The 26,780-nt window shown below is 38.3% G+C and overlaps 1 protein-coding gene across 2 annotated transcripts in view; it reads right to left on the reverse strand.

Annotated features, from left to right (window-relative positions):
- The window catches only part of pigg (phosphatidylinositol glycan anchor biosynthesis class G), a 154,697-nt gene that overhangs the window by 74,466 nt on the left and 53,451 nt on the right, over positions 1–26,780 (reverse strand). Inside the window, exons 6-8 of one of the 2 annotated variants that reach the window (XM_053630636.1) lie at positions 25,001–25,213; positions 3,619–3,836; positions 2,020–2,387 (exon numbers count right to left, since the gene is read on the reverse strand). In XM_053630636.1, the coding sequence (XP_053486611.1) occupies positions 2,172–2,387; positions 3,619–3,836; positions 25,001–25,213 (647 nt within the window). In that variant the 3' untranslated portion in view covers positions 2,020–2,171. Of the gene's footprint in view, positions 1–2,019; positions 2,388–3,618; positions 3,837–25,000; positions 25,214–26,780 lie in introns of those variants that run through there. The other variant, XM_053630634.1, reaches the window with a different exon arrangement.

Consider the following 26,780-nt stretch of genomic DNA (forward strand, 5'->3'; position numbering starts at 1 on the left):
GTGTACTGGTTGGTGCTACACTGTCACTTACTGTGCCTATTGTCCTGATTGAGTAGTACTGTATTGTCCTGTGTTTTTAGCACACGTCTGCATGTGCACTTTATGTATAATTTTTGCAGATCTTATTTAGCTCTGCGTTGTCTCATGTGGTTAGTGTCTTGTTTTATGTAACATCATGGTCCTAGAGGAACGTTCTTTCGTTTCACTGTGTACTGTACCAGCTGTATATGGTTGAAATGACAATAAAACCACTTGAACTTGAACTCCAATTTTTAGACTAAGTATCCAGATTGAAAATGACAAGTGACCAAATCCATTTTTTTGCTTTTGCTTGCAGCCAGCATGTAGATTTTGCCACAGACTACAGTATGTTTTAGGGCAAGGTACAACAAATGTTTAAAGCAAACAAACAAAACCCCAGAAAATATGATTCAAAACACAGAACTAATCAGATTTTCTGTCATCAGTTTTTATCACTGAATTCATTCATAGCCATGACTGGATACTGGCCATGCCTAAATCTTCATATTGGCAGAAAGCTACATATTTCATCAGCACAGCACTGCTCAGTGCAACACCAGTGCTATATCTATAACAACCATTGTGCATTTTCAAGCAGCTACAGTGGTACTTGAACGTTTATGAACCCTTTTAAATTTGCTCACTCACACCTGATTGTCAACACATTGATTGAAAACACCTGACTCTAATTTCACCTTCAAATTAAACTGCTAATCCTAGAGGTTGACATACGTTTGCCACTCACAGACATGTAATAGTGGATCATTTTCCTCAATAATTAATGCTCAAGTATACTATTTTTTGTCTCATTTGTTTAATTGGATTCTCTTTATCATCTTTTAGGACTTCTGATGATCTTTTAGGTCATATTTATGCAGATATATAGAAAATTTAATGGGTTCACAAACTTTCAAGCACCACTGTACAGTCCGAATAAATTATATTTGATCAACTGTTAAATGGTAGAAGTTCTTGCGTTTGCCTTGCTGTCTGAACAAGGCGATCATCTATAGTGGTGTCGGTATTTCCTGTTTTTTATTCAGTGTTGTATTTTTAGTGAAATTTGTGGCACCTATTGGGAAGAATAGATAAGAATAGGTAAGAATTTCATTGTACTCTATATACATGATAGTACAGCACTTGGATTTGACTGGCTTCATTTTTACTGCTGAAGGTATCTGAAGAAGTTTCAACTATACATAAATTATTCCATTTGAACCAATGACTAGTTCAATGCAGTGTTCACTAACTCCATGGCTCCATAAGCAGTCTAGAGTGTCATGTTCTCCTGACAATAACACAGTGATTATTATCTCCTTCCTAAGATGAATGTGACTTAGACTTGGAGTGACTTGGAGTAGAAGGGAGAACACATCCGTAATGGACATCCTAATATCCTGAAACATATCTTAAAGAAAATATGTTTTAGTTGAGGCAAACATCTGGAGAATACAACCTTTATGGTGTGCTCTGTACTTGGCTCACCTTTATTTTCACTGTCGAAAAAGGTAGCTTGCAACTTTCACATATTGATGAGTATTGAAGAGCTTCAGTCAATGTTCTTTACAATTCAGCTGTTTGCAGCTCTCCAAAACAGCTGTTCTATTCAGTTTGGTTGGTTGTTCAGAGATCATCAGGGAAGAGAATCTGCCTAATGAAGCATGTAATAACTTGGCTGTAGGCTTGGATGGAGAGGAGAAGAGATCTTCAGGCCAAGAACAATCAAATGCATCCTCTGCAATGCCCTTTGTTACTGCAAAACTAGTCCCAGTTGCATCAAAAGGCAAACGGGGGTGTACTCAATTTCAATTCAATTCAGTTTTATTTGTAAAGCGCTTTTTACAATGGGCATTGTCTCAAAGCAGCTTTACAGAAAAATATAAACACAGGAAACAGATTTTAAGTGTGTAGATTAATCCCTACTGAGCAAGCCAGTGGCGACGGTGGCAAGGAAAAACTCCCTAAGATGATATTAGGAAGAAACCTTGAGAGGAACCAGACTAGAAGGGAACCCATCTTCATCTAGGTAATAACGGATAGTGCGAAAGTAAAATAAAGTTCATTATGGTTTTTACATGAAGTCTTTTTGAACTAGTCCACTGTTCACCAAAGGAGCCCTGAGTGCAAAACTGCATGTGGTAATTGCAGTCTCAAGACCATAGTAGCAACCGTAGTCCCAACAACCACAGCGAGAATGTCCATGTGGAATTGAGGTCCAAAACTATCTCATGGTACTTCAAGCGGTACCATCCTAAGCAATCTCCAGGCTGTAGCCTCCAGTTGATGAGAGCTCTATCCAGAGGTAGGGCATCCGAATGGATCAGGCAGGTCCGGAGTGCAGAAAGGGTCAGGATCACTGACATCTCCTTAAAATTATGGGTGGCACGACAAAGTCAAAAATATAAAGTGTAAGGTATAAAGCTGACAAAGACAAAAATATGCACTTAGAGGCATGAACTGTGTTGTGTATTTTAAGCTGCGTGATTCCATTTATATGCATGGTATATTGCACTACACTGAGCATAAAAGCTACTATTCAATATCAAACAGATCCTTCTGAAACTTCTTGAACGGCAAGGCAAATTCATTTGTTTGTGCTTTACACGAAAAATGGATCAAAAGATGGGTATGAGACGAGAGTTTAGGATTTCAGCTTTTATTTCCTGGTATTAATGTTAAACAACAAAACATAGCACCTTTTGTATCAGACCACCCAATTTTTAGGCGAGCAAATATAAAGAAACAGATAAGTCTTGAAGTAAATTAAAAGTAAGAAACACTTAATATTTGTTTGCATATCCCTTGCTTGCAATAACTGCATCAAGCCTGCCACTCACTGACATCACCAAACTGTTGGTTTGTTTTTTGTGATGATTTTCCAGACTTGTACTGCAGTTTCAGTTGTTGTTTGTTTTGGAAGTTTTTCCCTTCAGTCTCTTTTTCAGGAGGTGAAATGCATACTCAATTGTTTTAAATTCTGGTGATTAATTTAGCCAGTCTAAAACTTTCCACATTTCCCCCCGCCAAAGTCCCTTGTTGAGCTGGCAGTGTGTTTTGGATCATTGTCTTGCTGCATGGTAAAGTTTCTCCCGATTAATTAGGATGCATTTCTCTGTAAATTAGCAGACAAAATGTTCTTGTAAACTTCTGAATTCATTCAACCATCACGAGTTACATCATGAATAAAGAAGACTGAGCCTATTCTAGAAGCAGCCATTCCATTATTTTTGCTCGTCTACAAATTGGGTGGTCTGATACAAAATGTGCTACGTTCTATGTCGTTTAACACATCTACATATAAATTCCAGGAAATAAAAGCTGAAATTCTAAACTCTCTTCCCATATTCATAATTTGATCTTAAATCCAAAAGTCTTCAGTCTACAGCAAAAACAAAAGAATTGGCCTTGCCGTTCCAATAGTTTCAGAGAGGATTGTATGTAGTGCACTTATACAGGAAGATGGGAGCCAACTGAGATTCAGCCAGTCTTGGCATCGGAGATAATTACTGAAAAATCCACCGAACGTCCTTGAATGCTTCAAGAAGGATGAATCTTGATTTGATTGAGAAAAAGAAGTAAGATTACATTTATTATTACCTGTAGTATGAGACTCATTCCCACCATCATGGAGTACATGTCGTATTTGCCCAGCTGCTTGCTGAGGGCTGCGCTCATGGCTTGCAGAGCCTCCAGGTACTGCTTAAGCACTTTTTTTGCGATGTTGCTCAACACCTCAGATGTGTTTCCCTCTACATATAGCTTCATCCAGCTCCCATGGGCTTTCTCTGCCATCTGAAACTGCTCGTAACCGTCCTCTGTTTGAAACAGGGAAAGAAATTAACACAATTCAGGAGTGAAAAAAGTAAGGCAAACAACAATCTCCCACCAACAACTACAAAGCTTACTTCCACTCTGTGCTAGCAGTGGTGTGTTTGAGAACATTAATGTGTTCAAGGGCAGGGTGGAGAGCCCAAGGCGTTCTCAGCAGGCAATTCCCAGAACATTAACATGTATGTCAGCCTCATGTAGCACACACAGCTCACTACAAGGAGCCTATCTGTTGCCTCTAAGGGGCTAAACTATACAAAATACTCGAAACATCAGGACTGGAAAACTATAACTTGATTTTTTTTTTTCATTGGCCACATGCCTAGTACTAAAAGATTTCAAGTTGTACAGTTTCTGGTACGTAATCAAAATGGTGCCAGTAAGAATGAATTATACTATGGTGTGGGTCTAGAAGTACTGTTCATTGCTGATTGTTGTTGCCACACTACCTAAATAAAAATAAAAACTTTATTAAAAAAAAAAAATCAAATCAAAAATATCTTTTAAAAAAAAACTTAAGAAAAAATGACAAAATCAGTACTTCTACTGTGCTTCTAGATTTAAGCACTGTGCTAGATTTAACACTGTCAGCCTCGATATTCATAGAACATGTCTTGAAAACGGTGTTGGCCTCAGGGACCATACAAAGTGGTTTGAAACAAAGCTATAAAATGTATTTTTGTCTAGGCAAACATCTGGAGATGTACCTCAAGGCTCTGTACTAGGCCCACCTATATTTTGATTGTGGATCATGTCCTTATAATGTTATTTTTGTTCTGTTATCTTTTTTGACAACAACATAAAATTAATTAATCATCACTGTGCAAATTATTCACCTTGTCATTATAATTGGCAACATGCTTTTTCATGAATCCAAAACTTTTTCATTGATGTCGTTGCACATCCAAAGTTGATGGTAATCATGTTTGTCTCACAGTTGCTAGAAAAGAATCTAGAACTTGAACCCCAAGTTTCATTGGCTCCTAAATCAGATCATGTTTTTGGATATGTAGTGAGAAAAATTTCCTTATATATATCCTCTTTCTGTCTCTCTCTTGCTTTCTCTAAAACTCTGTCATGCACATATTTCTGCCCTCTTATTCCTTCTTTGAATTTCATATTATGCTTGGTTCCTACCCAGCCCTCCTGATCTCCATCTCCACTGTGCGCTGCCTGGCTTGAATAATAAAGGTCTTATGGAGACGAATGGTGGCTCACATTATGCAGGCCAAAGCAGTGCGAGAGCAGATACAATAGCCTGGAGTCAGGAACATGAATCAAACACCAGAAACAACTACTGATCAGCCAGGACATCCACCCGAAGGGGTGGAAAAGTGGGGGACAGAATGGTCTCCTTTGAAAGACAGTGATGAAACCTCAAAGACCATTCATTATCATAGATTGGATAAACCAACCAAAGCAGGACAAATACATGCTGGCTAAATTAAAGATGGTACATACAGTATGTCAAACAATGCACCGTGTGTGTGTGTAACTAATACCTGCTAAGGGAGAGATTAGCTCGGTTAGTCTACATGCAAAGAAAGCTAATCCAGAGTTAATCCAGCCTGTCCTTCATGGAACGGGAGATTAAGGATGAAGTAAGACTGTGCAGGGATAGAATAGTAGGCAACAGTGCAAAATCATGCGGCTGTGACACTGCAATACATTCAAGTAATGGGAAAATGCTAAAGATAGCAGTCATAATCTAGTCAGGATAAAATGCACAGATTTAATATGAAAACAGTCTAGTGAATCATACTAAAGTAGGCAAAATAGCACAAACAGTCAGTGTGATAGTGAACAGTCATAGTGAAAATAGTACAGAAATCTGTGCAATAATGGAATACCATAATTGCTCTAATTAAAATCCTCTAACCCAACTGTTTCATGCTCATTCAGCTTTAATTAAACACCCAGGTACATCTCTTCCCATTAATCCATGTGTATAGAGCCTGAGTTATGGCCCTGACAGCTAGAGTTATTACCATCACATCCGCTAACGTAATAACAATATTAATAATTCTGTTATGCTAAAGCCCCGATCTCACTATATGAATCCCAGAAGACTCTCTCAAATGTGGAGTCATCTATTGAGCGTTGATAATGAAAGTTTAATTTCACACATTGATCACTGTGCAGACTATAAATGAATGGATTGCACCGAGGCTTTTCTAGCAGGACCTAATGGGATCATTACTGCCCACCACCCCTCTCCCTGCATTACTGCTAATTATTACTACCTCTGAGAGGAGCCCGTCGGAATGAATATTTACTGCTTTAACGGGACACAATGGAGAAAGAGAGGACTGAAAGATAAGTGATATAGAGCAATGCCTGGAGGTACCAATTAAAACCATACTGTTCAATCACAGATCCAACCTCTCATCTCTCTTTATCACACACACACACACACACGCACACAACGTATACAGGTGCAAATTGCCTTATTTCACATAGTTCTCTGTGGAACAGATGGACAGCACTCCTCTTTACTGCTGCACTCATTATGGCACCCTCAGCACAAATCAAGGGTCCTAACATCAAATCTGTCACCAGTGTGGGATCCAGACTCCATTTTCACTTTACTCAGCCTGTCTATAGGTAAAGTTATTACTATTAAGACTTTTTAAAAATATTCTGCTGCAAGAATATCTGCAAAAATATCATCACTACACAATGTAATGATTATATAAAATTTCTAATTTAATTAAGAAGGAATTGCAATCTCATACATTTTGTGTTATTTTTGACTATATGATACTTTCCACCATTGCATATATGTTGCCATATGACAGCAGTTTACCAACTACCCCTTTGCCCAATTTTTATTTTTTTTTAAATGTATTTTTTATTACTTGAAATAATTCAAGTAATAAAAATCCATAAAAACATTTTTGATGTAAATGTAATAATTCATGCAGTAGAGGGTTAAGGCAATTTAAAATTTATTAGGGCTTTCATTCATTCATTCATCTCCAGTAACCACTTTATTAGTGTGGAGCCAGTCCCAGGAACACGGCGTAATGCGTGACAGTTCACCCAAGCTCAGGATCAAAGTGGGACTCTAGAGTCTTTCAGTTAGTGCTTTCAATTTAGAATGAATTCATTTTCAGAAAAATTAAGGTTTTTTTTTTCCTTCTTGATTGTAGCAAGCAAGACCAGCCATTCACAGACAACGTTACCATTACACATGGTGTATGACCATGTACTGATTTTGCTCTAGTCTTCTCTGGCCTTTCAGACAACTCTTATTTTTCATTTGTCAGACATTCCGGTGGAAATAAGTATTCAACAGTCGTGATATGTAAATTTCCACCATACTTCACAGCCCTCGCAAACACTTTTCTCCCACAAGGCAAAAAGAACTGCAAAACTTGAATAATACATTTATTTAAAAAAAAAAAAAAAAAAGAGCAGAAAAGGAATGAAGAGTGAGTGTGTATAGGTATGCAAGAGACTGCATGCATGTATATATCAGCGTGCATGAATAATGGTGCTGTCTTATTCAGTGTGACAGATTCATAAAGACATAAGGGAGGATTTCCTTTTATTCGCTTTTTTAATAATGGACTTTCTTTAAAACTGCTGAGCACTGAAAAGGAAAGCTGCTTAAATTCTGCAATTCGTTTCTATCACATGCATGAAATTTTCCTACTTCTGTTGACTTGTGTGATATGAATTTATGTATTATAGAATTATTTAAACCCACAGTAAAATCAAACCTTAACGTCTGTATTTGAAAGGCTTTTTTTTGTTTGTTTTATTAAATAAAAGCTGCAATCTGTGTTGAAAAAAAATAAATAAAGAAAGAAAGAAAGAAAGAATCGGTATGCCAACAGTCCTGACAATCTCAAAATTAAAATTACTCCACTTTTGTCACATACCAGAACATTTTTGTTGGTTAATAACTGCAAAGCACCTTAATCTACCAATGATTTGGCTGTCATTGGGTGGGATTGGGTATGTGGGGATGGGTAGGTCATGACATGGTGAACAGCAACACATCATAAGTGAAGATTAGCGATAAAAAGTGTTGATAAAGCAGAGAGACCGACCACATGTTACAACAACATACACGTTTGCATTTTTAAAAATACTACTCCAGCTGACAGAATACAATAAATATTACAATAGTTAACAGAATACGGTTTTATTTTATTGCAAGGGCACGAGATGAAATTTTGCAAATAACAATGGCAGTATGACACCTGGTGATTCATTACACACAGCTGGTATATTCGGAGTGTGTGCGCATACATTTTTGTTTGTGAGCGAGCGAGAGTGAGTGAGAGAGCGAGAGAGAGAGGTAGAGGGACTGACGCACTGCGGCCTTCATAAGTTCATCCCTGGAGACGCGCCCCACTCATAAATCATGTAATATCATAAAAAAGAGAAATGATTAGCAGGGAGTGTGACGTGCAGCAGCCCACTGATATGCGGTGTCCTCTCTAGTCTCCATTACACATGCACTTTACACCTGCAAGGACTGCCGCAGAACCATACACACTCACCGAAATAATGTACAGAAGGCCACTCAGCAAAGAAACGCTTATTCTGTTAATGCAGAAAGTACGCAGGGAATCATAAGTGCTGTTCTACTCATTAAAAGTACTCAACTATTTTTGCATCTGCAATACTCAGTATTTGAATAAACAAATCTCTCTCTCTTTCCATTTATTTATTTTTTTTTTTGCAAGGATGTGTCATTTCAGGTTTCTTAGCCTTGTGGCAGCATGGTAAGAAATTTACACAAATTTTGCATTCCAGCCAGCAGCAGAACATTTTCAGGTCAAAAGAAGCAAAACAGAGTGGTGGAGAATAATCTGCCTATTAATTGTAGTAATCAATCATCTCAGCGATGAGGCAGTTTCTGTACAGTAACAAGCTCTAATCACAAGCCCATTCCCATCAGGCTGACCCAGATTTAGCTGAGCTAAACACAATGAGAAGTGGCTGGTAGAGAGGGCTATTTATTTCTTTTTTTAATTACTTTTTAGCATCCAGCCTAAACAATGCAGAAAGAGGCTATAATAAGCATCCTCAAATGTGATGCGCATGGTAAAATCTCACATCTGGACTTTTACATCAGATCCTTCACTTGATTAAATGTAAGGTCTAAATAACATTAAATAACAAAGTCTCAATAGATCAAAAGAATTTTTTTGTTGTAGCATCTAAAACTCTTTTTTTTGGGGGGGGGGGGTGTACATTCACTGTTTATGTCTTGAGAGCGAATAAAAAAGATTGACAGATAACCCTTGTGCATCAATTAAAAAAAAAAAAAGTTACCCATAGGACCTTTTCTTTTTTTTTTTTAATCGATGCACAAGGGTTATCCGTCGATCGTTTTTATTCGCTCTCAAGAGTGGCAAAATTATTTATTAGAGGAGAAAATGTCCATATCCAAATAACTATTTGTTATAAATAATAAATATTTTTTTTCCACTTTCACTGACATTTTTTTTTTTTTTACCTGCATCAGTTCTAATCATAATTACCAATTATTAATTCATTTTCAGAATTGTAACCCTTTAAATGCTGGTTTGGTTACATAATGCCACAGATGTTTGTTTTTTTATGAAAAAAAGAAAAATAGTAATTATTTTCCATATACTAAATGCTAAGCAGAATTTTGATATGTAAATGATTAACAATAACATTAATTTTGATGCATTCATATTTTTTATGCAGTGTCAGATTTAAAACAAAACATACCACTCAGGTCCATAAAGGACAAAAATGTCCATGTCAAAAAAAAATCATAAAAATATTATATATTCATATTTTTTTACACTTTGACTAACTTCGATTTTTTTTTTACGAGCATTAGTTCTGATCATAACTACCAAACATTCATTTTCATAATTTTAACCCTTTAAACGCCAGTTTCATTACATATTGCAAAAATATTCAAAGCTCAGCAACCTTCTTTGACTCATATGCATGGGACTCATTTGTGATTTGGTAAAATAAAATGGCGCACTTATATAGCGCTTTTATCCAAGGCGCTTTACACTGTGTCTCATTCACCCATTCACACACACACACCAATGGTAGCAGAGGTGCCATGCAAGGTGCTAACTTGCCATCGGGAGCAACTTGGGGTTCAGTGTCTTGCCCAAGGACACTTCGGCATGTGGAGTCACGTGGGCCGGGAATCAAAACGCCAACCCTACGATTAGTGGACAACCCGCTCTACCAACTGAGCCACAGCCGCCCCAGTTTGCCCCAGTTTTCCCCAGATTTCCAGTACAATATACTCTATAATACAGCAGAATCAGAAAAACTTAAAAGCATGCATTTTCCCCTTAGGCTAAACCTGAGAAAATAGTACACGTTTCAGAATTTTTTTTCAAAAATGTTTTGAAACCTTGTCAACAAAACAAAAGCCTATTAACACAAAATGCATGATTTTATGCTTAAACGTCATGGGGATTAAATATTGCAGTTTGAATGGGTTTCAGTGGGAACATTTTTGTCCTAAGGTCCTGAGTGTAATGATTTTGTGTACCAAGTTTAAAACAGATTTATGAAAGCAAATGAGGGTGAAATATTAAAATTCCAATACAAATACAGACCTTTTGCACAACTTTTGAAAAATGTATGCTGTTTGCATTAACACAGACAAAATGATAAAAAAATAATAATAATAATTTTTTAAAAGAAGACAAAAATGTCCATAAGGACGCACAAGGGTTAACAACTCCTTTGACAAAAGGAGTTTTTAGGAGGTTTAGGACAATGTTAGTCAGAAATTCAAGAACATTTTTCTTCTTTACTGTGAAGTATTTACAAGTGAAACAACATATTTGGACAGGAATAATGTAAGACATGGTTTATTGATCAAGATCTGCTTGGTTTGTGAAAAACAAGTGACATCTAGATTCATAACACTGCTTCATAAACACCTTCAGCACCCAGATTAGAGACAATCTTGATAGTGTGGCTTCTTGCTAGCCTGCAGCGCCACATGGTTTGTTGAAAGTTGGAGAAGGTGAAACATGACATCCTTGGTTATTTTTTAAAACCTATACTTCAATCTTTTTTTTAACACTATATGACCAAATGTATGTGGACACCTGAGTACTGAACATACCATTCTAAACCATAGGCATTCATATTGAGTCAGGGCTGCTGGAACAACGGGGGTGGGCTGGCAATTGACCCAGCTCTTTTAAAACTACTGGGGCGGTGACCCAGGCAATAACAGACAGGTCTGACTCGGTTGAAAAAACAATCAAAACTTCCAGTTAAGCTGAAGGGTCACACATTTTTCCTAAAGGGGATAAAGTGTGATAAAGGAAAAACTCCGCTTTGGCGCTCACTGGAGCTTAATAATCGTGTCGCTGAATCAGCATCACTAACGTTTCAATATTTTAACTGACATATGCACATATTCTTTATTCTGAATCGATTATAAGAACATTGCTCAAATGACATTCTTCAAATAAACTAAGTAGGGCTTGCTGGAAAAATGTTTAGCGAAACCGACAGTTACTACAGTGACAAAAAACCTATTGCGGAACGTGAACATGTCTTAGATTTTCAAAACATCATTTAAAATGAGTGCTATCTAACTGTGAACTAATTGTTTGCTATTATTAGCTGCTTGAGGCGTACAATGCTAACTGAAGCATATAAGTTTGAAACAAATTACGCTGATGTTCATTAAACAGCATGTTGTGCCCTGTTATTATATTATAATCAGACCCTGGCTCCATATAATGCTAAAAGCAAAATACATCGTTAGTCTAAGTTTTTATAGACAAATGACAGATATACCTCTTCTCTCTGACACAAATTTTGCCCCATCACTTTTGGAGTAGTGGTGCCAACACTCTATTGAGTTGTTCCCCCTTGTTTCTATAACAGCCTGTACTCTTCTGGGAAGGTTTTTTACTAGGGATTTGTGTCCATTCAGCCACAAGAAGAGGTCGGGCACTGATTTCAGAACGGAGGCTTGGTGCACAGCCATTATTCCAATTAATCCCAAAGGTGCTCAGTGCAATTGAGATCAGGGTTCGGTGCAGGCCACTCAATTTCTTCCAAGCCAACCTTGTCAAACTATGGCTCTCACTTTGTGCATGGGGGATAGTCATGCGGGAACACTGCTTGGGCCAAAGAAATCTTAATGCTACAGCATTCTAAATAATTTTCTTCTTCCAACTTTGTGGTAACAGTTTGGGGAAGGCTTACATATGGGTGTGATGGTCTGGTATCCACATACTTTTGGCCATAAAGTGTATTTCTAAGATTCTACTTTTACTCAAGTTATTGCTGATAATATAATTTGCAATGAAAAAAAAATATTATTTAGGAACGAAAGCAAAACAGAAGCATTTTCACTAGTGGTCTCAGACTGTTGGACCCCAATTTTTAAAACTGACATAGTCAAAACTCGATGGCTAATGGCTGGCAAAGTGACTGCTGGAAGAATACTGACTTTATTCTTTTAAGTAATAAATTGAATTATTATAAGTAATAGAGTTTAATACAGATTAATATATCTAGGGACATGGTTTTTTGATGTCACCTATTCCTAACATTCCACCCAAATAATAATAATAATATATAATAATAAAGCCTAAAATATATAAATAAATAATGCTAAAAAGTAGATAGTATGGATTATATAGTAGATTATATATATACCAATCTATACCAACTATACCAATCTATAGTTAACAATGACAGAATAATAATGTAAATTATACAATAAAGATGTGAAGAGGTAAATGGGTGCATTGTGTAGACTAACTTCACTCCTAAAATACTGTATGGTGAAACACACACTCACACACAGACACCATGGAAATCTTCTATGGGAGCCGGTGGGCTGTTTTGACACACTCAGAGTTTAAATTAGCTGCTTTGATCATGCTTCATCTGAGCTCTGAGCTTCTCTGAGAGCAGACTACGTCTCACACACACATGCTCTCTCTCACGCTTGCACACACATACACACACACACACACACACACACACACACACACACACACACACACACACACACACACACACGCACACACACACACACACCTCTCACTGAACGATTATACGGTCTGTCAAGTTCACACATGGTGCCAAACTGGCTATATATGGTAACTAACTCTATTTCTCTCTCTTATGCACACAATGTTATGCCTTTTACCTGCATATGCATGCAGTCATGTGAAAAAATAATTACACCCCATGGAAATTCTTTTTTTTTTTTATATTAGGATAAGCAAACATTTGATCCTCTTTGAAACAGTGCCTATTAATAAAGGCGATACACTATCAAATGATACATAAAATTGACATTTTGGAATAATTTTCACAATTTAAATTAACAAAAAAATAAATAAACCAGAACAGTCACATGGAAAAAAAAATAAGTACACCCCTACAGTTATCACACCTTCAAATCCATAAAATTAGAATGAGGTGTTCAGGATTGGGTGTCTGTGATTAGAAGCTGCTTAGGGAGTGCAGGTGGAACCTGTCTCATATCTAGTGTCTGGTTTTCCCTTTTGCTACTGAGGTGCACTGAAACTGATTTTTCTAATTTGAACAGTATTTTACTGCAATACGTACAGCAAAATACTGTAAAATGTGTATACAGTACATTATTGTAAATATCAAAGGATTATGGGAAAATATAAGGTCACTGTCGTAATTCTACAGTAATTCTTTTGTACTGTAAATCCATTTACAGTATTGAACCTGCCCACAAAAAACTGACCAATAGCAAGGGAGATTTTCTTTTCAATTTTTTTTTTTTTTTATACTGTTTGGTGAAAGTGGCTGATAAAGGATAACTGAGAATGAACTTTTACAATGGTGATTCAACAAAAAGGTTAGTATTAATATATTTGATATATTTTATTATATAAAACAGACATTTTCAAATGTATTGACTTGTAATGTTAACAGCATACTTACGTGCGTCATTGGAGCAAAGAGACTTACGCAAACACTGAGTTTTTATAACAGTATCTTTTTGACTTTTTCTGGCTGTTGGCTGGGAGTTGTGAATAAGATAATATCAAATAAATTAGCTGAAGAAAAACTTAGTTAAATAGAGAAACACAAATTTTGTGTGTTCCTCTGTTGATTTAACGTTAGCTAATCAGGAGGAGCATTTAACTTAACGTTAATATCAAGCTAATGTGAAATACTAAAGAGTGTTAGGCAACACCGATGTTAAAGCAGAGATTATTTATTTTTTAAATTTTTTTTTACGAGACAGTATTTTCAAGCTCATCTTTTTTATTTTCAAGGTTGTGGTCTGGATCGTGTTTGATTCCCAGATTGGAGGTGTCTTTTGTCTTTTCTGGTGTTTGCCATCATAACGGTAAAATTAAGCAGACAAACACAAGATAAAGAAACCGGTAATTAAACCAATGTTATTTGACGTTAATATTAAAATGCTGCCATTAAATCAGCAGCCTCTCATAAGGTTAAATTTCGTGGTTGATATTTATCAAGCAACTAGTTAGTGGTTACTGTCAAGATGAACGCGCGATTTGTGTCAAACAATGTAAATCGTCCATGAGAACGCTTTCCAGGTTTTACCACCATAATCAAAATACATAGGAACCTGGCTAATTCTAGGTTTGGCTGTGGTTTGCCGACTTGTCCTTGCAGTTTTCAGACTCTGTGTGCTCTCAAGTCACACATGCATCAGAAGCACACACAGCCAAAAAAGTGTTAACTGCAGACCTGTTCAAATGGATGCAGTGATTTGTCAGGCTGAGGGATGTGAGCATACATCTCCCAATTTGCTTAGCTTGTGTGACCATTTAAAATGGCATATAAGAGATGGGAATAAGGTTACCTGCCCTTTTCCCCAACTGTAAAAAACAGTTTTCACGTGAAATCATCTTTCACATCCCACATCAGCAGGAAACACAGATATTCTTTGGAGAACCCTGCACAAATACAACCCCAATTCCAAAATAGTTGGGACGCTGTGTAAAATATACATAAGTGTAAATAAAAACAGAATGCAATAATTTACAAATCTCATAAAGCAATATGTTATTAACAATAGAACATAGAAAACATATCAAATTAATAAACTAAATGTACCATTTTAAGAAAAAAATAAGGTAATTTTGAATTCGATGGCTGCAACATGTCTCAAAAAAGTAGGGACGGGCCAAGAAAAGGCTGGTGATTTCCATTACATGAGAGTAGATGTTAACTTCATGCTGATTTTAGGCCGGCGAACTTGGCTCTCGCCAAGATAAGCACCAACTAAGACATAGCTTCACAGTAAGCTAATCCATATGTGTCTCCATCCATTCTTTCCATATAATGATATCCTTCTGTCTGGTGTTGATGGCTAAAGTGTAATGCTGTCTCCAGGGATCAGCTTATTTTCCTCCCTAGCGCATCAGCACACACAATGGCTGCGATGTTGGCTCCGGGGATCAAGCATAGTCTCCCCAGCGCCTCAGCATGACAACCGTCTGGATTGAGCTAAGTAGGGTACATCTCTGGGGTCTTCAAGTAGGCACCTTCCATCCTTGGTGTTTCGTCAAGTAGCCCGCAACACCTTAATAGGGCTCGACAGTAATTCTGGCGTCCCAGCATCACCCCCCTCCATCCCCCACTCAACTCAGCCCAGCTTACTTTCCTGTACCTCAGCCTTTCTTTCTCTGTATTGTGCTTGAGCTCCCCAGCCAGAATCTTTCCGTCTCAACCACAGCTAGTTTCTGCTCCTCTCTGCTGCTTCAGATAAGTTCTTCACTGTGCGACGCAACTCTTGGCCATTGAATCCGACATCTCTAAGAAACCGGGTTATAGAGTGTGCCACAAATCCTCAACATCCCACTTCCACTGGGTAAACCCAGACTCTCCATCCTCGCTGTTACGTTTCAGTGGCTAGTTGAGCATACCGCAATATCTTCCTCTCATACGCCTCATCTACAGCATCCTCCCATGGCACTATTAACTCTACCAGATGAACCAAGCGTGCTGACCCAGACCACAAGACAATATCTGGTCGAAGGTTTGTGGTGGCAATCTCAGGTGGAAAAATAAGCCGTTGAGCAACATCTGCCAGCATTTTCCAGTCTCTAGCAGCTTCCAGTTATCCTGGACGAAGATTGGTTTTAACACCTTTTCTTGGTGGTTGCTCTCCAGGGCGGAGGAATATTGTCTTTTGTGTGTAATGTTTTGATTTAACAGGTTGCAAATTATTGGTCATGTTACGCTTGTCTTCCAATGCTAAGGCCAAACATCGCAGCATCTGGTCATGGCGCCAAGTAAACCGTCCTTGGCTAAGAGCCACCTTGCATCCTGTCAAAATGTGCCTTAATGTTGCAGGTGATGAACACAAAGGACATAAGGGATCCTCTCCTACCCAAAGGTTCAGATTCTGTGGTGATGGGAGAACATCATATGTCAACCTTATAATTGTAAAGTAAGTTTTAATAAAAAGAAACAGCTGGAGGTTAATTGGCAGCAAGTCAGTAACATGATTGGGTGGGTATATATATATATATATATATATATATATATATATATATATATATATATATATATATATATATATATATATATATATATATATAAAGAGTATCTTAGAGAGGTAGAGTCTCTCAGAAGTAAAGATGGGATGGAATCTTGATGGAAGCATATGTTGCTTTAAAACCTGTATATACCTTTCAGCATTGATGGTGCCTTTCCAGAATTTTTTGGAATTGGGGTTGTAGATAATGATGCATCAAGCAGTAGGCATGACAGTGAAATCCATGATGACATTCATATGGATTTTGAGATTGATGAACATTGAAATGATACACAAGGCACATTTTTGACAAATTTGGCACTGTTCTATTGGGGGATGCAATCCAAAATGCTACTACAAGCCACCACTATCCAAAGTTTAATAGAGAAACTCCAGGCGGTGCATGACAGAAAAAAGTGTATCTAGGTACAAATGCCAAAGGAAAAGACTGCTTTTTGCAGTATGTTCCAGTAAAGGAGACCTTCAAAGCACTTCTGAGTCATGAGTCTCTGAAAGCACAGTACTCTTAAGTAAAGGCACACAGATCAGATGATCCACATTTACTTGAGGATGTAAGGGATGGCAGGAATTTTAAAGACAAGGATATTTTTCAGCAATGTATTTCCTCAGTGTCCTTTATCTTGTACCAGGATTCCTTTGAAGTGGTAAATCCTCTTGGCTCAGGGAGAGAAAAAAATCATAAGTAACTTTCTGTTTACATGTCCCTGTCAGAAATCTCTCAGCATAATAGGTCCTCTATAGACCCCATACAGCTGGTTATGCTTTCTAAGAATTTGCAGTTTTCTGGGTAAGACAAAGTGGTTGGTCCTCTTCTAAGAGATTTGAGGGATCTTGAAGAGGCAGGGGTTGAGCTGGGCAGTGGTCAAATAATAAAAGGTGGCTTCACAGACAACTTGAGTAAAAGTACATATTTCTGTTGCTACTGTATTATACATAAAGACACTTTTCAAAATGCTCCAACAGAAGTAGGCCTCCGACACACAAAGCAAAGTTACCAGAATTATTTTAATGAGCTTTCCAGAAATCCTCAGTTAGCTGATGTTCATGGCATAAAATTTGACTCTGTGTTTAAGAACTTGAAACACTTCCAAGTATGTGACCCAGGACTTTCGCAATGTGTGGGACATGATCTTTTTGAAGGTGTCGTTTCAACAGATCTGTGGTAAAGCATTTCACTTACAGTGGAGGAAATAAGTATTGGACGTGTCAACATTTTTTTCATTAAATATATTTCCAATGAGGTTATTTAACTGAAATTTTCACCAGACATCAGTATTAACTCAAGAAATATAAAGAGTTCACAACATTAAAGTCTATAAATAAAGTTGTGTGTAATAAAGTGGAATGACACAGGAAAAAAAGTTTTGAACACACTAAGAAAAAGCAGTTCTCCAAGGCATGGTAAGATAAGGAACCAGCTGAAATCCATAAGTAGTTTGAGAGTAATTATACCTCCTATCTATGCAAATTAATATCAGCTGGGTTAGTAAATTGATGGTCTATGAAAAGACTTTTGTTAGCAAGGTGACATACAAGAAACATCTCATGATTGGTAAAAGCAAAGAGCTCTCCCAAGACCTTCACGACCTTATTGTTGCAATACATATTGATGAAATTGGATATAGATGTATTTAAAAATGTCTGAATCTTCCAGTAAGCACCATTGGGGCCATTATCCGCAAGTGGAAGCAACACCACCCTGTCATCAACCAGCCAGGCAACATTTTAGATTCCCAAACATTAGTTTTCTAGCACAAAATGAAATGTTACAGAAAAAATGTTAGTATGTCAGTAAAAAAGCAGCATAGAGACAACAGAGACAACAGTCAACAGAGTTTACTCAGAATGGTGCAATAAAGAAAAAACATCCAGTGAGCCGCAGTTCAGTGTACAGAAATGCCTTGTTGACGAGAGAGGTCAACGGAGAATGGCCAGACTGGACGAGATTTGAGTGGCTACAGTAACTCGGATAAGCACTCTGTACAATAGTCGTGAGCGGAAAAACATCTCACAGTGCACAACACGTCAAACCTTGAGGTAGATGGGTTAAAACCGCAGAAGATCATGTTAGGTTCCAATTCTGTAAGTCAAGAACAGACAACTCAGGCTTTAGTAGGCATAGGCTGACCAAAACTGGAATGTTGAGCCAGATTCTCAAAGGAATGTTTCCAACATCTTGTGGAATCCATCCAACAAAGAACTGAGACTGTTTTAAGAGCAAAGGGAGACCATTCCCAGTATTAGTTATATTCACACTCTAATATCTTTTAAAAAGATACTGAGGATACTTTAAGAAAATAGATATTTCAACATGATCTTTTAATTACAGACAAAGCTGTGCTCATTATTAGTGCACAATTTACATTTGGTGACATCATCTTCCCCAAATGGGGGGGGGGGGGGGTGTTGGTATTACATTTCTGTCTGTGCTCCAAATGCACTGAAACCATATCTAATACATAACCTGGAACCATCTATCAAAAGAGCTGCTGGCATCAATGGCATTCTCACTCAATTAATTTGTAAGCAACTGCAATTCATCCACCCAAAAGCAGCCAGGATCTAACAGTAAAAGCGATTAGCCTTAAGACAGTAATTATTCTTAATTACTGGCTTCATGTGCTGATTAGGCCTGCTGCTAAGCTGATACACTGAAAAAGTCAACCTTGCTGACTCCACTGTTGCTTCAGTTTGTACGTTGCCCTGTTATCATTTCTAGCACATCCGTCCATTCATATGTCTGTTATTTACAGCAGTCTGTTTATGTTACATTTTGATTACCTCAAAATAATTAGCACCTCCAAAGAAGAGGAAAAAAATGATTTTATAAAATAAACATACATACATAGCCACATTCTAATAAGAGATGATCTGCGGGGTCAAAGCACTCCTTGCAAATAGCCAGTTCTTGCCAAGATACATAGAACAACAAAGTGACCATACATGAACATTATTATCAAGGTTTGTTTGATAGCTGATGTTATTCAATGATGATTAAAAATCCAGTTACATATTAGTAGGTAGATGCAGCACACCACCAATTGTACAAAATTAATCTCTTTGTAGGATGGTGGGTCTGTTCACATCTCTGGCTGCAAGAATGTGGGCAAGAAAGATGTTTGCACATTAAAAAAAGGATTAAAAGCTGCCTGTGTTTATTTATATCAGTATATTCTCTATTCATGTTTAGTGTCATTTTAACACACATTTCATGGTAAACAATGTTGTGGGTTAGAGAATTTGAAATCTATTTACAGAATAGAAATTTATATTCTGCTGTGTGAGACCTCTCCATATGCATATGCATATGCATAACAGGGCCATCTGGTCTGCTCAAAAGAGCAACTCTTTGTTTATTGATAGTTATTACACTCTAGGAGGCAGCATTCCTCCTGCCTACAGTATGTATTGCATGCTGGGTTGGAGATCTCTCCCAGAAGGGAAATTGCCAACCAAGAATTGTTTTATCTCATCCTGTTGTACAACAATGCATGCATGGTCCCCATTTGGTAACATAGGAACTTCAAAGTACACAATTTACATCTGTTCCTGATGCCACTCCACCTGCATCCTATGCTTGCTTTGGGGCCATTCATTCTATTAGTCTTGTAAGCTTTTTACATTTAACTTTGCTTTTGCATATTTCTTTGTATTGCACAATAATAATAATAATAATAATAATAATAATAATAATAATAATAATAATAATAACAATAATCATCCTTAAGCACTCAGACATTCAAGTTAAATGAATGCCCAGAGAAAGAGTTTGTTTTGTCCTGTACTTGCTTAAAGAGAGATAAAAGGCTGGGTATTACTGTAACTGGACCCTAAACACCATAGACTGAAATGTGTTCTTGACTCAGAAGAATGAGTTCAATCAATAGCTGTTGGCAGTGCAGGGTGTTTCAAGCTGAAGGAGTCTGACTGGGGCCTGTTCCCCACTGGAGAGAGCTAAAATACCACAGCTGGTTCGGTTACAACCTACCACAGGGTACCAGGGATGGGTGGCCATTATCGGCTGTAGTTCTCCCTGGCAGAACTAGACAGCATACTGGGATATGATGCTCTGGAACACAACTGGCCTTACAACTTGTTACATACCTCCTCTACTGCTGATTCTTTCTTTGCAGGACAGAGCACCTAAGCCACAGAGCCATACTGTATTTGAGGCCTCAAGATCTTGGGTACTGTTGCTGCTTTCAGTGGTTGCAGAACACCCAGTTAGCTTCCTGCCTGAGTAGATCTACTAGATTTGGCATCTCCAACCAGGTCAACTAGGTCTGATCTAACAATCCTGCAAACCCTTATAAATACACGAGACCCTAGAACACAGCCGGTCTAGTGCTTAGGAACTTGTCATTTCTAAATAGCTGCAAGTCACCATCTACACTGAAGGTGTTCCATGTTCACTGAAGGTGAACATGGCAACTACAGTATCTTAGTGCACCACAGCACCATGAATGGCATCTCTCTGGAATGGCTTATTACAGAATGCACTCCAGACATTCCTTGCTGCACCCAGTGTGTGCTTGTAGGATGGCAGAAATTCAATTCTCAGTTTAGCTGTTTATCTTCTGTGGGGGTAAGACACAGGCTGCTCTCTTGCCTAAGCAGAGATGACTCCCCTGGGTGGTGGACATCATCACCATAGCCCACTGATGGGCAGGAGGCCCAGTTCCTAGTATGACATGCAACTCTACAGGGAGCATCTCTTCGTGGACCTTATTTAGAGGTATACCTCTCCAGGATGTCTGTGTCAGCCAAGTTAACATGTGGTGTGCGTCTAACAGTCACCCCTGAGGGATTTCAGTATTATTCAGTATTATAAAAACTATTATTACCCTACTACTAGAATGGAATAAACTTAATTTTCATCCAAACCCTCCTCCCAAATGGAACACAGAAAGAGTGAAAATATGTTGTTTTTAAAGACTCACAATATACTCACATATAGTCATAGAATATCTTTCATTTATTGTTTCTGATACTACCAATGATTGCAATTTCACAAACGTGCTCACACACAGGTTTGAGGTCAAGAGTATAAACTCCTTATTTATATGGATTTATGACACTCCAAAGGCAAAGACCATGTCTGTCTACACAAACGCATAACTCCCAGTCTTGAGCATTGTCGATCTTCAGAGGCTATAAAAAAAGGAGCAGTGGGAATGGAGTTGAATTGGATTGAAAAGCCATATATTTGATGAGTTTGTGAGGTGTGTGTGAAAGCCAAAGCTCTGTTTTAGATTTAAAACATAATGAGAACTGAGAAACTGGAGTGACGCCCTGTGTCATTACGCTTCACTGCTGGGGCACTAAATGGACTCAGAACACCTTTAGCTCACTAAAAGTATTGAATAGATGCACCAATGTATCGACCAATAATTGGTATCGGCCGATAAAGGCAATTTTTCACATTATCAGCCATCGGGCAGGGAGGATTATATCCCGTCAATAAAAAAAGAGGGCGGGAGAATTCGCGCTTTGTGTAAAGATGATGTCACTTGTGGGGAATGACGACAAAACTGCAGTTTTGCAAGCTCTGCACTGCTAAAATTTTACACTGCATGCTGCAGCAGAGCAAAAGCTCTGTGCGGATGAGTGCTTTTACACCGGACACTGCAGCAGTGAACCGGCAGTTTTGGCGTGGAGTCTAAATTTTTTTTTTTGCCATGCTGCTTGTGCTGAATTAAAGCGCCAGTACACTGTTAAAAGATTTAAATGAAGGGGCAAAATATATTTGTAGAGTAGTATATTCCATATCACATATTACCAGTTTGATGTTCAGTGATGAAGTAGAAATGCTTTTGTTTGTGGTGAGTGAAAGTGAGCCTAACAGGAGGTTTTTTAGAATTCAATTTAGTTAATGTGTTAATGGTAATTTAAGTAATGTGTGTGTAATGTGTTTTCTGTTTATGAGACCAGTTACTGTGAAACAAGTTATTATTATTAATTTAAAAGAAGGTATAAAAGGCAGAACCACCAAACTATCGGTATCGGCTGAGAAATTTAGTATCAGTGCATCTCTAGTGTTGAACGTTTTATGACTGTTGTCAAAGGAACAAAGGGAAATGTTATTGAATCTCTTTCCCTATTTTAAACTCATCAGGCATTAAAAAAAGCATGTTCAAATGTCTTTTTGTCCTATTTCAAGAAAACAGAAAAACATATTCACACTGACGTTTACTTTATTGTGCCACTGTGTTGGTAAAAGCTACATCAATGCTCCGTGTTGTGATTGTCCAATTCACATTCTCAGACTCCTAGGTCCTGATGTTTAGAATACAGCAGGGTTAATGCTAATAATTCGCTGATGATTTTACTCTGGTGTTGGCACAGAGACAACACTAAACACCATGTCCATAAATGTTTCCAGTCATTTGAAGTCATTTTAAATGTTGAATACTAGTAATATAATCTTGAAACAAAAATTCTACTGGGGTAAAAAAAAAAATTCCTGACAGTTAAACTCAAAAAAATTAGATTCAAAAAAATATAACTTCATGAAATCTTCATGAACTTACTTCCAGTATAAAGATTGTGGGACTGTATTCCTACTACAGTTTTAAAACAATGTCATTGTCTGTACGTGTTTCGGTTTAGTGCTTCAAATATTTGTATCTGTAGTTTAAAGCTGATGTGGACATGGCCTAAACCGTAAGGTGGTTGTATTTTTTTAATGAACCCAATGCTCATAGAAAACAAAAACAAACCTAATTTAAAAAGGTAGAAATGTCAGCACTGTCAGCTAGACACACAGCTAGTAACATTTTCCAGTCCAAAGGTTTCATTCATGGTGGGTAACATAACACACATACAGTGCATCTGGAAAGTATTCAAAGCGCTTCACTTTTCCCACATTTTGTTATGTTACAGCCTTATTCCAAAATGGATTCAATTCATTATTTTCCTCAAAATTCTACAAACAATACCCCATAATAGCAACATGAAAGAAGTTTGTTTGAAATCTTTGCAAATTTATTAAAAATAAAAAACAAAAAAAGCAGGTGTGTTGCGGTGTGGTGTGTTGTGGTGTGGTATGTTCTCGTGTGTTGTGTTCTTGTGTGTTGTGGTGTGTTGTGGTGTGGTGTGTTGTGGTGTGGTGTGGTGTGGTGTGTTCTCGTGTGTTGTGGTGTGGTGTGTTCTCGTGTGTTGTGGTGTGGTGTGTTGTGTTCTCGTGTGTTGTGTTGTCTTATGTTGTATTGTGTTCTTGTGTGTTTTTTTTGCTTTGTTGCATGACTATTTAAATTTGCATGCCATATCACATGAAAATAAATACCTCAGAATGATGAAAATTTTTTGGGACCTGTATCTGTTCAAACCAAATAATGTATTTATATTCAGTGAAATCTCTAATTCTTACCTGATCTGATTATTATTATCTATGCTGGGTGTTCTCATGTACTGTGTTCTTGTGTGGTGTGGTGTGTTGTGGTCTCGTGTGTTCGCATGTGTTCTCCTGCGTTGTGGTGTGTTCTCGTGTGTCGCAGAATGTTGTGTTCTCGTGTGTTGCGGAATGTTGTGTTCTCGTGTGTCGCAGAATGTTGTGTTCTCGTGTGTTGCGGAATGTTGTGTTCTCGTGTGTTGTGGTGTGTTGTGTTCTCATGTGTTGTGGTGTATTCTTGTGTGTTGTGTTCTCTTGTATTGTGTTGTGGTGTATTGTGCTCTCGTTTCTTGTGGTGTGTTCTTGTGTGTCGTGTTGTTCTCTTGTGTCGTGGTGTGGTGTGTTAACGTGCGTTGTGTTCTCGTGTGATGTGTTCTCGTGTGGTGTGGTGTGTTCTCGTGTGTTGTGCTGTGGTGTGTTGTTTTCTCGTGTGTTGTGTTCTCGTGTGTTGTGCTGTGGTGTGCTGTGTTCTCGGCTGTTGTGTTCTCGTGTGTTGTGGTGTCTTGTGTTCTGGTGTGGTGTCTTAACGTGTGTTGTGTTCTCGTGTGGTGTGGGGTGTTGTGTTCTCCTGTGGTGTGCTGTGTTCTTGTGCGGTGTGCTGTGTTCTCGTGCGTTGTGCTGTGTTCTCGTATGTTGTGTTGTGCTGTGCTGTGTTCCTGTGTGTTGTGCTGTGCTGTGTTCTCGTGTGTTGTGCTGTGTTCTCGTGTGTTGTGCTGTGTTCTCGTGTGCTGTGCTGTGTCCTCGTGTGCTGAGCTCTCGTGCGTTGTGCTGTGTCCTCGTGTGCTGTGCTCTCGTGCGTTGTGCTGTGCTCTCGTGCGTTGTGCTGTGTGCTCGTGTGCTGTGCTGTGTTCTCGTGTGTTGTGCTGTGTTCTCGTGTGTTGTGCTGTGTTCTCGTGTGTTGTGCTGTGTTCTCGTGTGCTGTTCTGTGTCCTCGTGCGTTGTGCTGTGTGCTCGTGTGCTGTGCTGTGTTCTCGTGTGTTGCGCTGTGTTCTCGTGTGTTGTGCTGTGTTCTCGTGTGCTGTTCTGTGTCCTCGTGTGCTGTGCTGTGTCCTCGTGTGTTGTGCTGTGCCGTGTTCTCGTGTGTTGTGCTGTGCCGTGTTCTCGTGTGTTGTGCTGTGCCGTGTTCTCGTGTGTTGTGCTGTGCCGTGTTCTCGTGTGTTGTGCTGTGCCGTGTTCTCGTGTGTTGTGCTGTGCCGTGTTCTCGTGTGTTGTGCTGTGCCGTGCTGTCTTGTGCTCACCCTTATGGAAGCTAGGGTTACTATCCCGAAGCAGGTTGCTGAGCTGGTGGCCATTGATATGGAGGTAACGGAGCTGCTCCCTGAGTGAGGCTTTCTCAAACACAGCCGGAATCAGGCGTCCCACACTGTTCTGTGAGATGGGCAGTGCTAGAGCCAGTGCAAGAGTAGGGGTCAGATCTACTTGCTCCACCACAACAGGCTCACCCATGTCCTCTGAAACACAGGAAGATGCAGCATTAAAAAAAAAAACTCACACATTCACTCACAAATATGAGCAGCTGAGGAGTATTTCACATGCTCTCACCCAGCTATAAACCTTGAGATTTAATATCTGCAGGAGAAACTCATGTAACAAATCTGCCAAACGTGTCAACCTTTCAAATTTCAATTACGCTTGTAATATTTCATACATCAATAGAACTATGTGCATCTAAGATCACCGGGCACTCAGATATATCAGGTAAAAAAAATATCAATTGTTTAAAAAATCCTGCTTAAAATAGTAGGTATGCAGTTCTTATAAATCCTCAGAGATTTTCTGAGAGATTTCAGAGAGAATGTGAAAGTGTGCAATATCCCCAACACGCACAATGTATATATATATATATATATACACACACACACACACACATACATATATTATATATATATAAGCAAAAGAAACAATTATACTATTCATCCGGGCAGTGCAGAGCAGACAGATGCTCAGCTGATCCACACTTTCATCAAGAAGAGAGAGCAAATGCTAATGACCCTATCACCTCCTGTGCCAAGATGTCAGAACCTCACACTCTGAGGTACAAACAAACCGTGTGTGTGTGTGTTTATTCACATAAGCATGTTTAGTAACACCTTGTGTGCAGTGGCTTATAGCATGGATTTCTATAAAGATGAAGAATATTTTTACCATATTGCATGTGGCTGTGGCTATCTAAGGGAATTAGCAGATTAATTCATGTGTGATTTACAATAGTATTAATAGAACACATTGAGATACAATAAGTGTACACCCAGAAACCAATCCGTGTGTGTTTTCCCCTCTACTGAGAACATTCCAGGCTGAATTACCTCCTGTTTTTTTTTTTTTTTTTTGACAAACTGATAGGGTAATAATTTTAGTCCCATCTGTACAGACAGCTCTCATTTTGCTGACAGATGTCACTTCCTGAGCTAGAAAAAAACATGTTTATGACCACGTTACTCTATGTATTTAGTTGTTTTCACTAGGAACAGTGGTAGAAATGGCCAGGATACACTGGGGGGACTCTAGTTGGGGAGTTTTTTTGGGGGGGCTTAGGGGGAGGGGTGCACATTCAGATGACTGGAGTGTAAATATAATATCAGTATAAACACCTTTTTAATATATAATAACCTTACACTTATATCATGTCTCCTTGAAATAATATGCTTACTTGAGTATCAAGACAGGCACATGAAAGATCAATGAACAACATTAATGAATTATGTGTGGCACAAAACAAACACCATTCATTCATCCTTATTTTCCATATCACAACACTCTTTCATCCTGCCCACCTGACTGTCTCTCTCTCCCCTTCAAACTTTTTCTTTCTTGCCTTTTTTTTTTTTTTGAGTGACAGCCTGTGTCAGTGCAATAAAAAATAAAAGCGGTACAGTAAAAGTTCACAGTGACTTGAAAATCTGCATAACTAAAGCATTTTACAAACATAACATATCTTTCTATGTAACTACTGACCAAGATGAATAAGGGCGTTCAAAACAGATTAAGCCTGGATTATTCCAAGTAAATGCACACAGC

Source organism: Ictalurus furcatus, chromosome 8 (genome assembly GCF_023375685.1).
Source record: "Ictalurus furcatus strain D&B chromosome 8, Billie_1.0, whole genome shotgun sequence".
Lineage (NCBI taxonomy): Eukaryota > Metazoa > Chordata > Actinopteri > Siluriformes > Ictaluridae > Ictalurus > Ictalurus furcatus.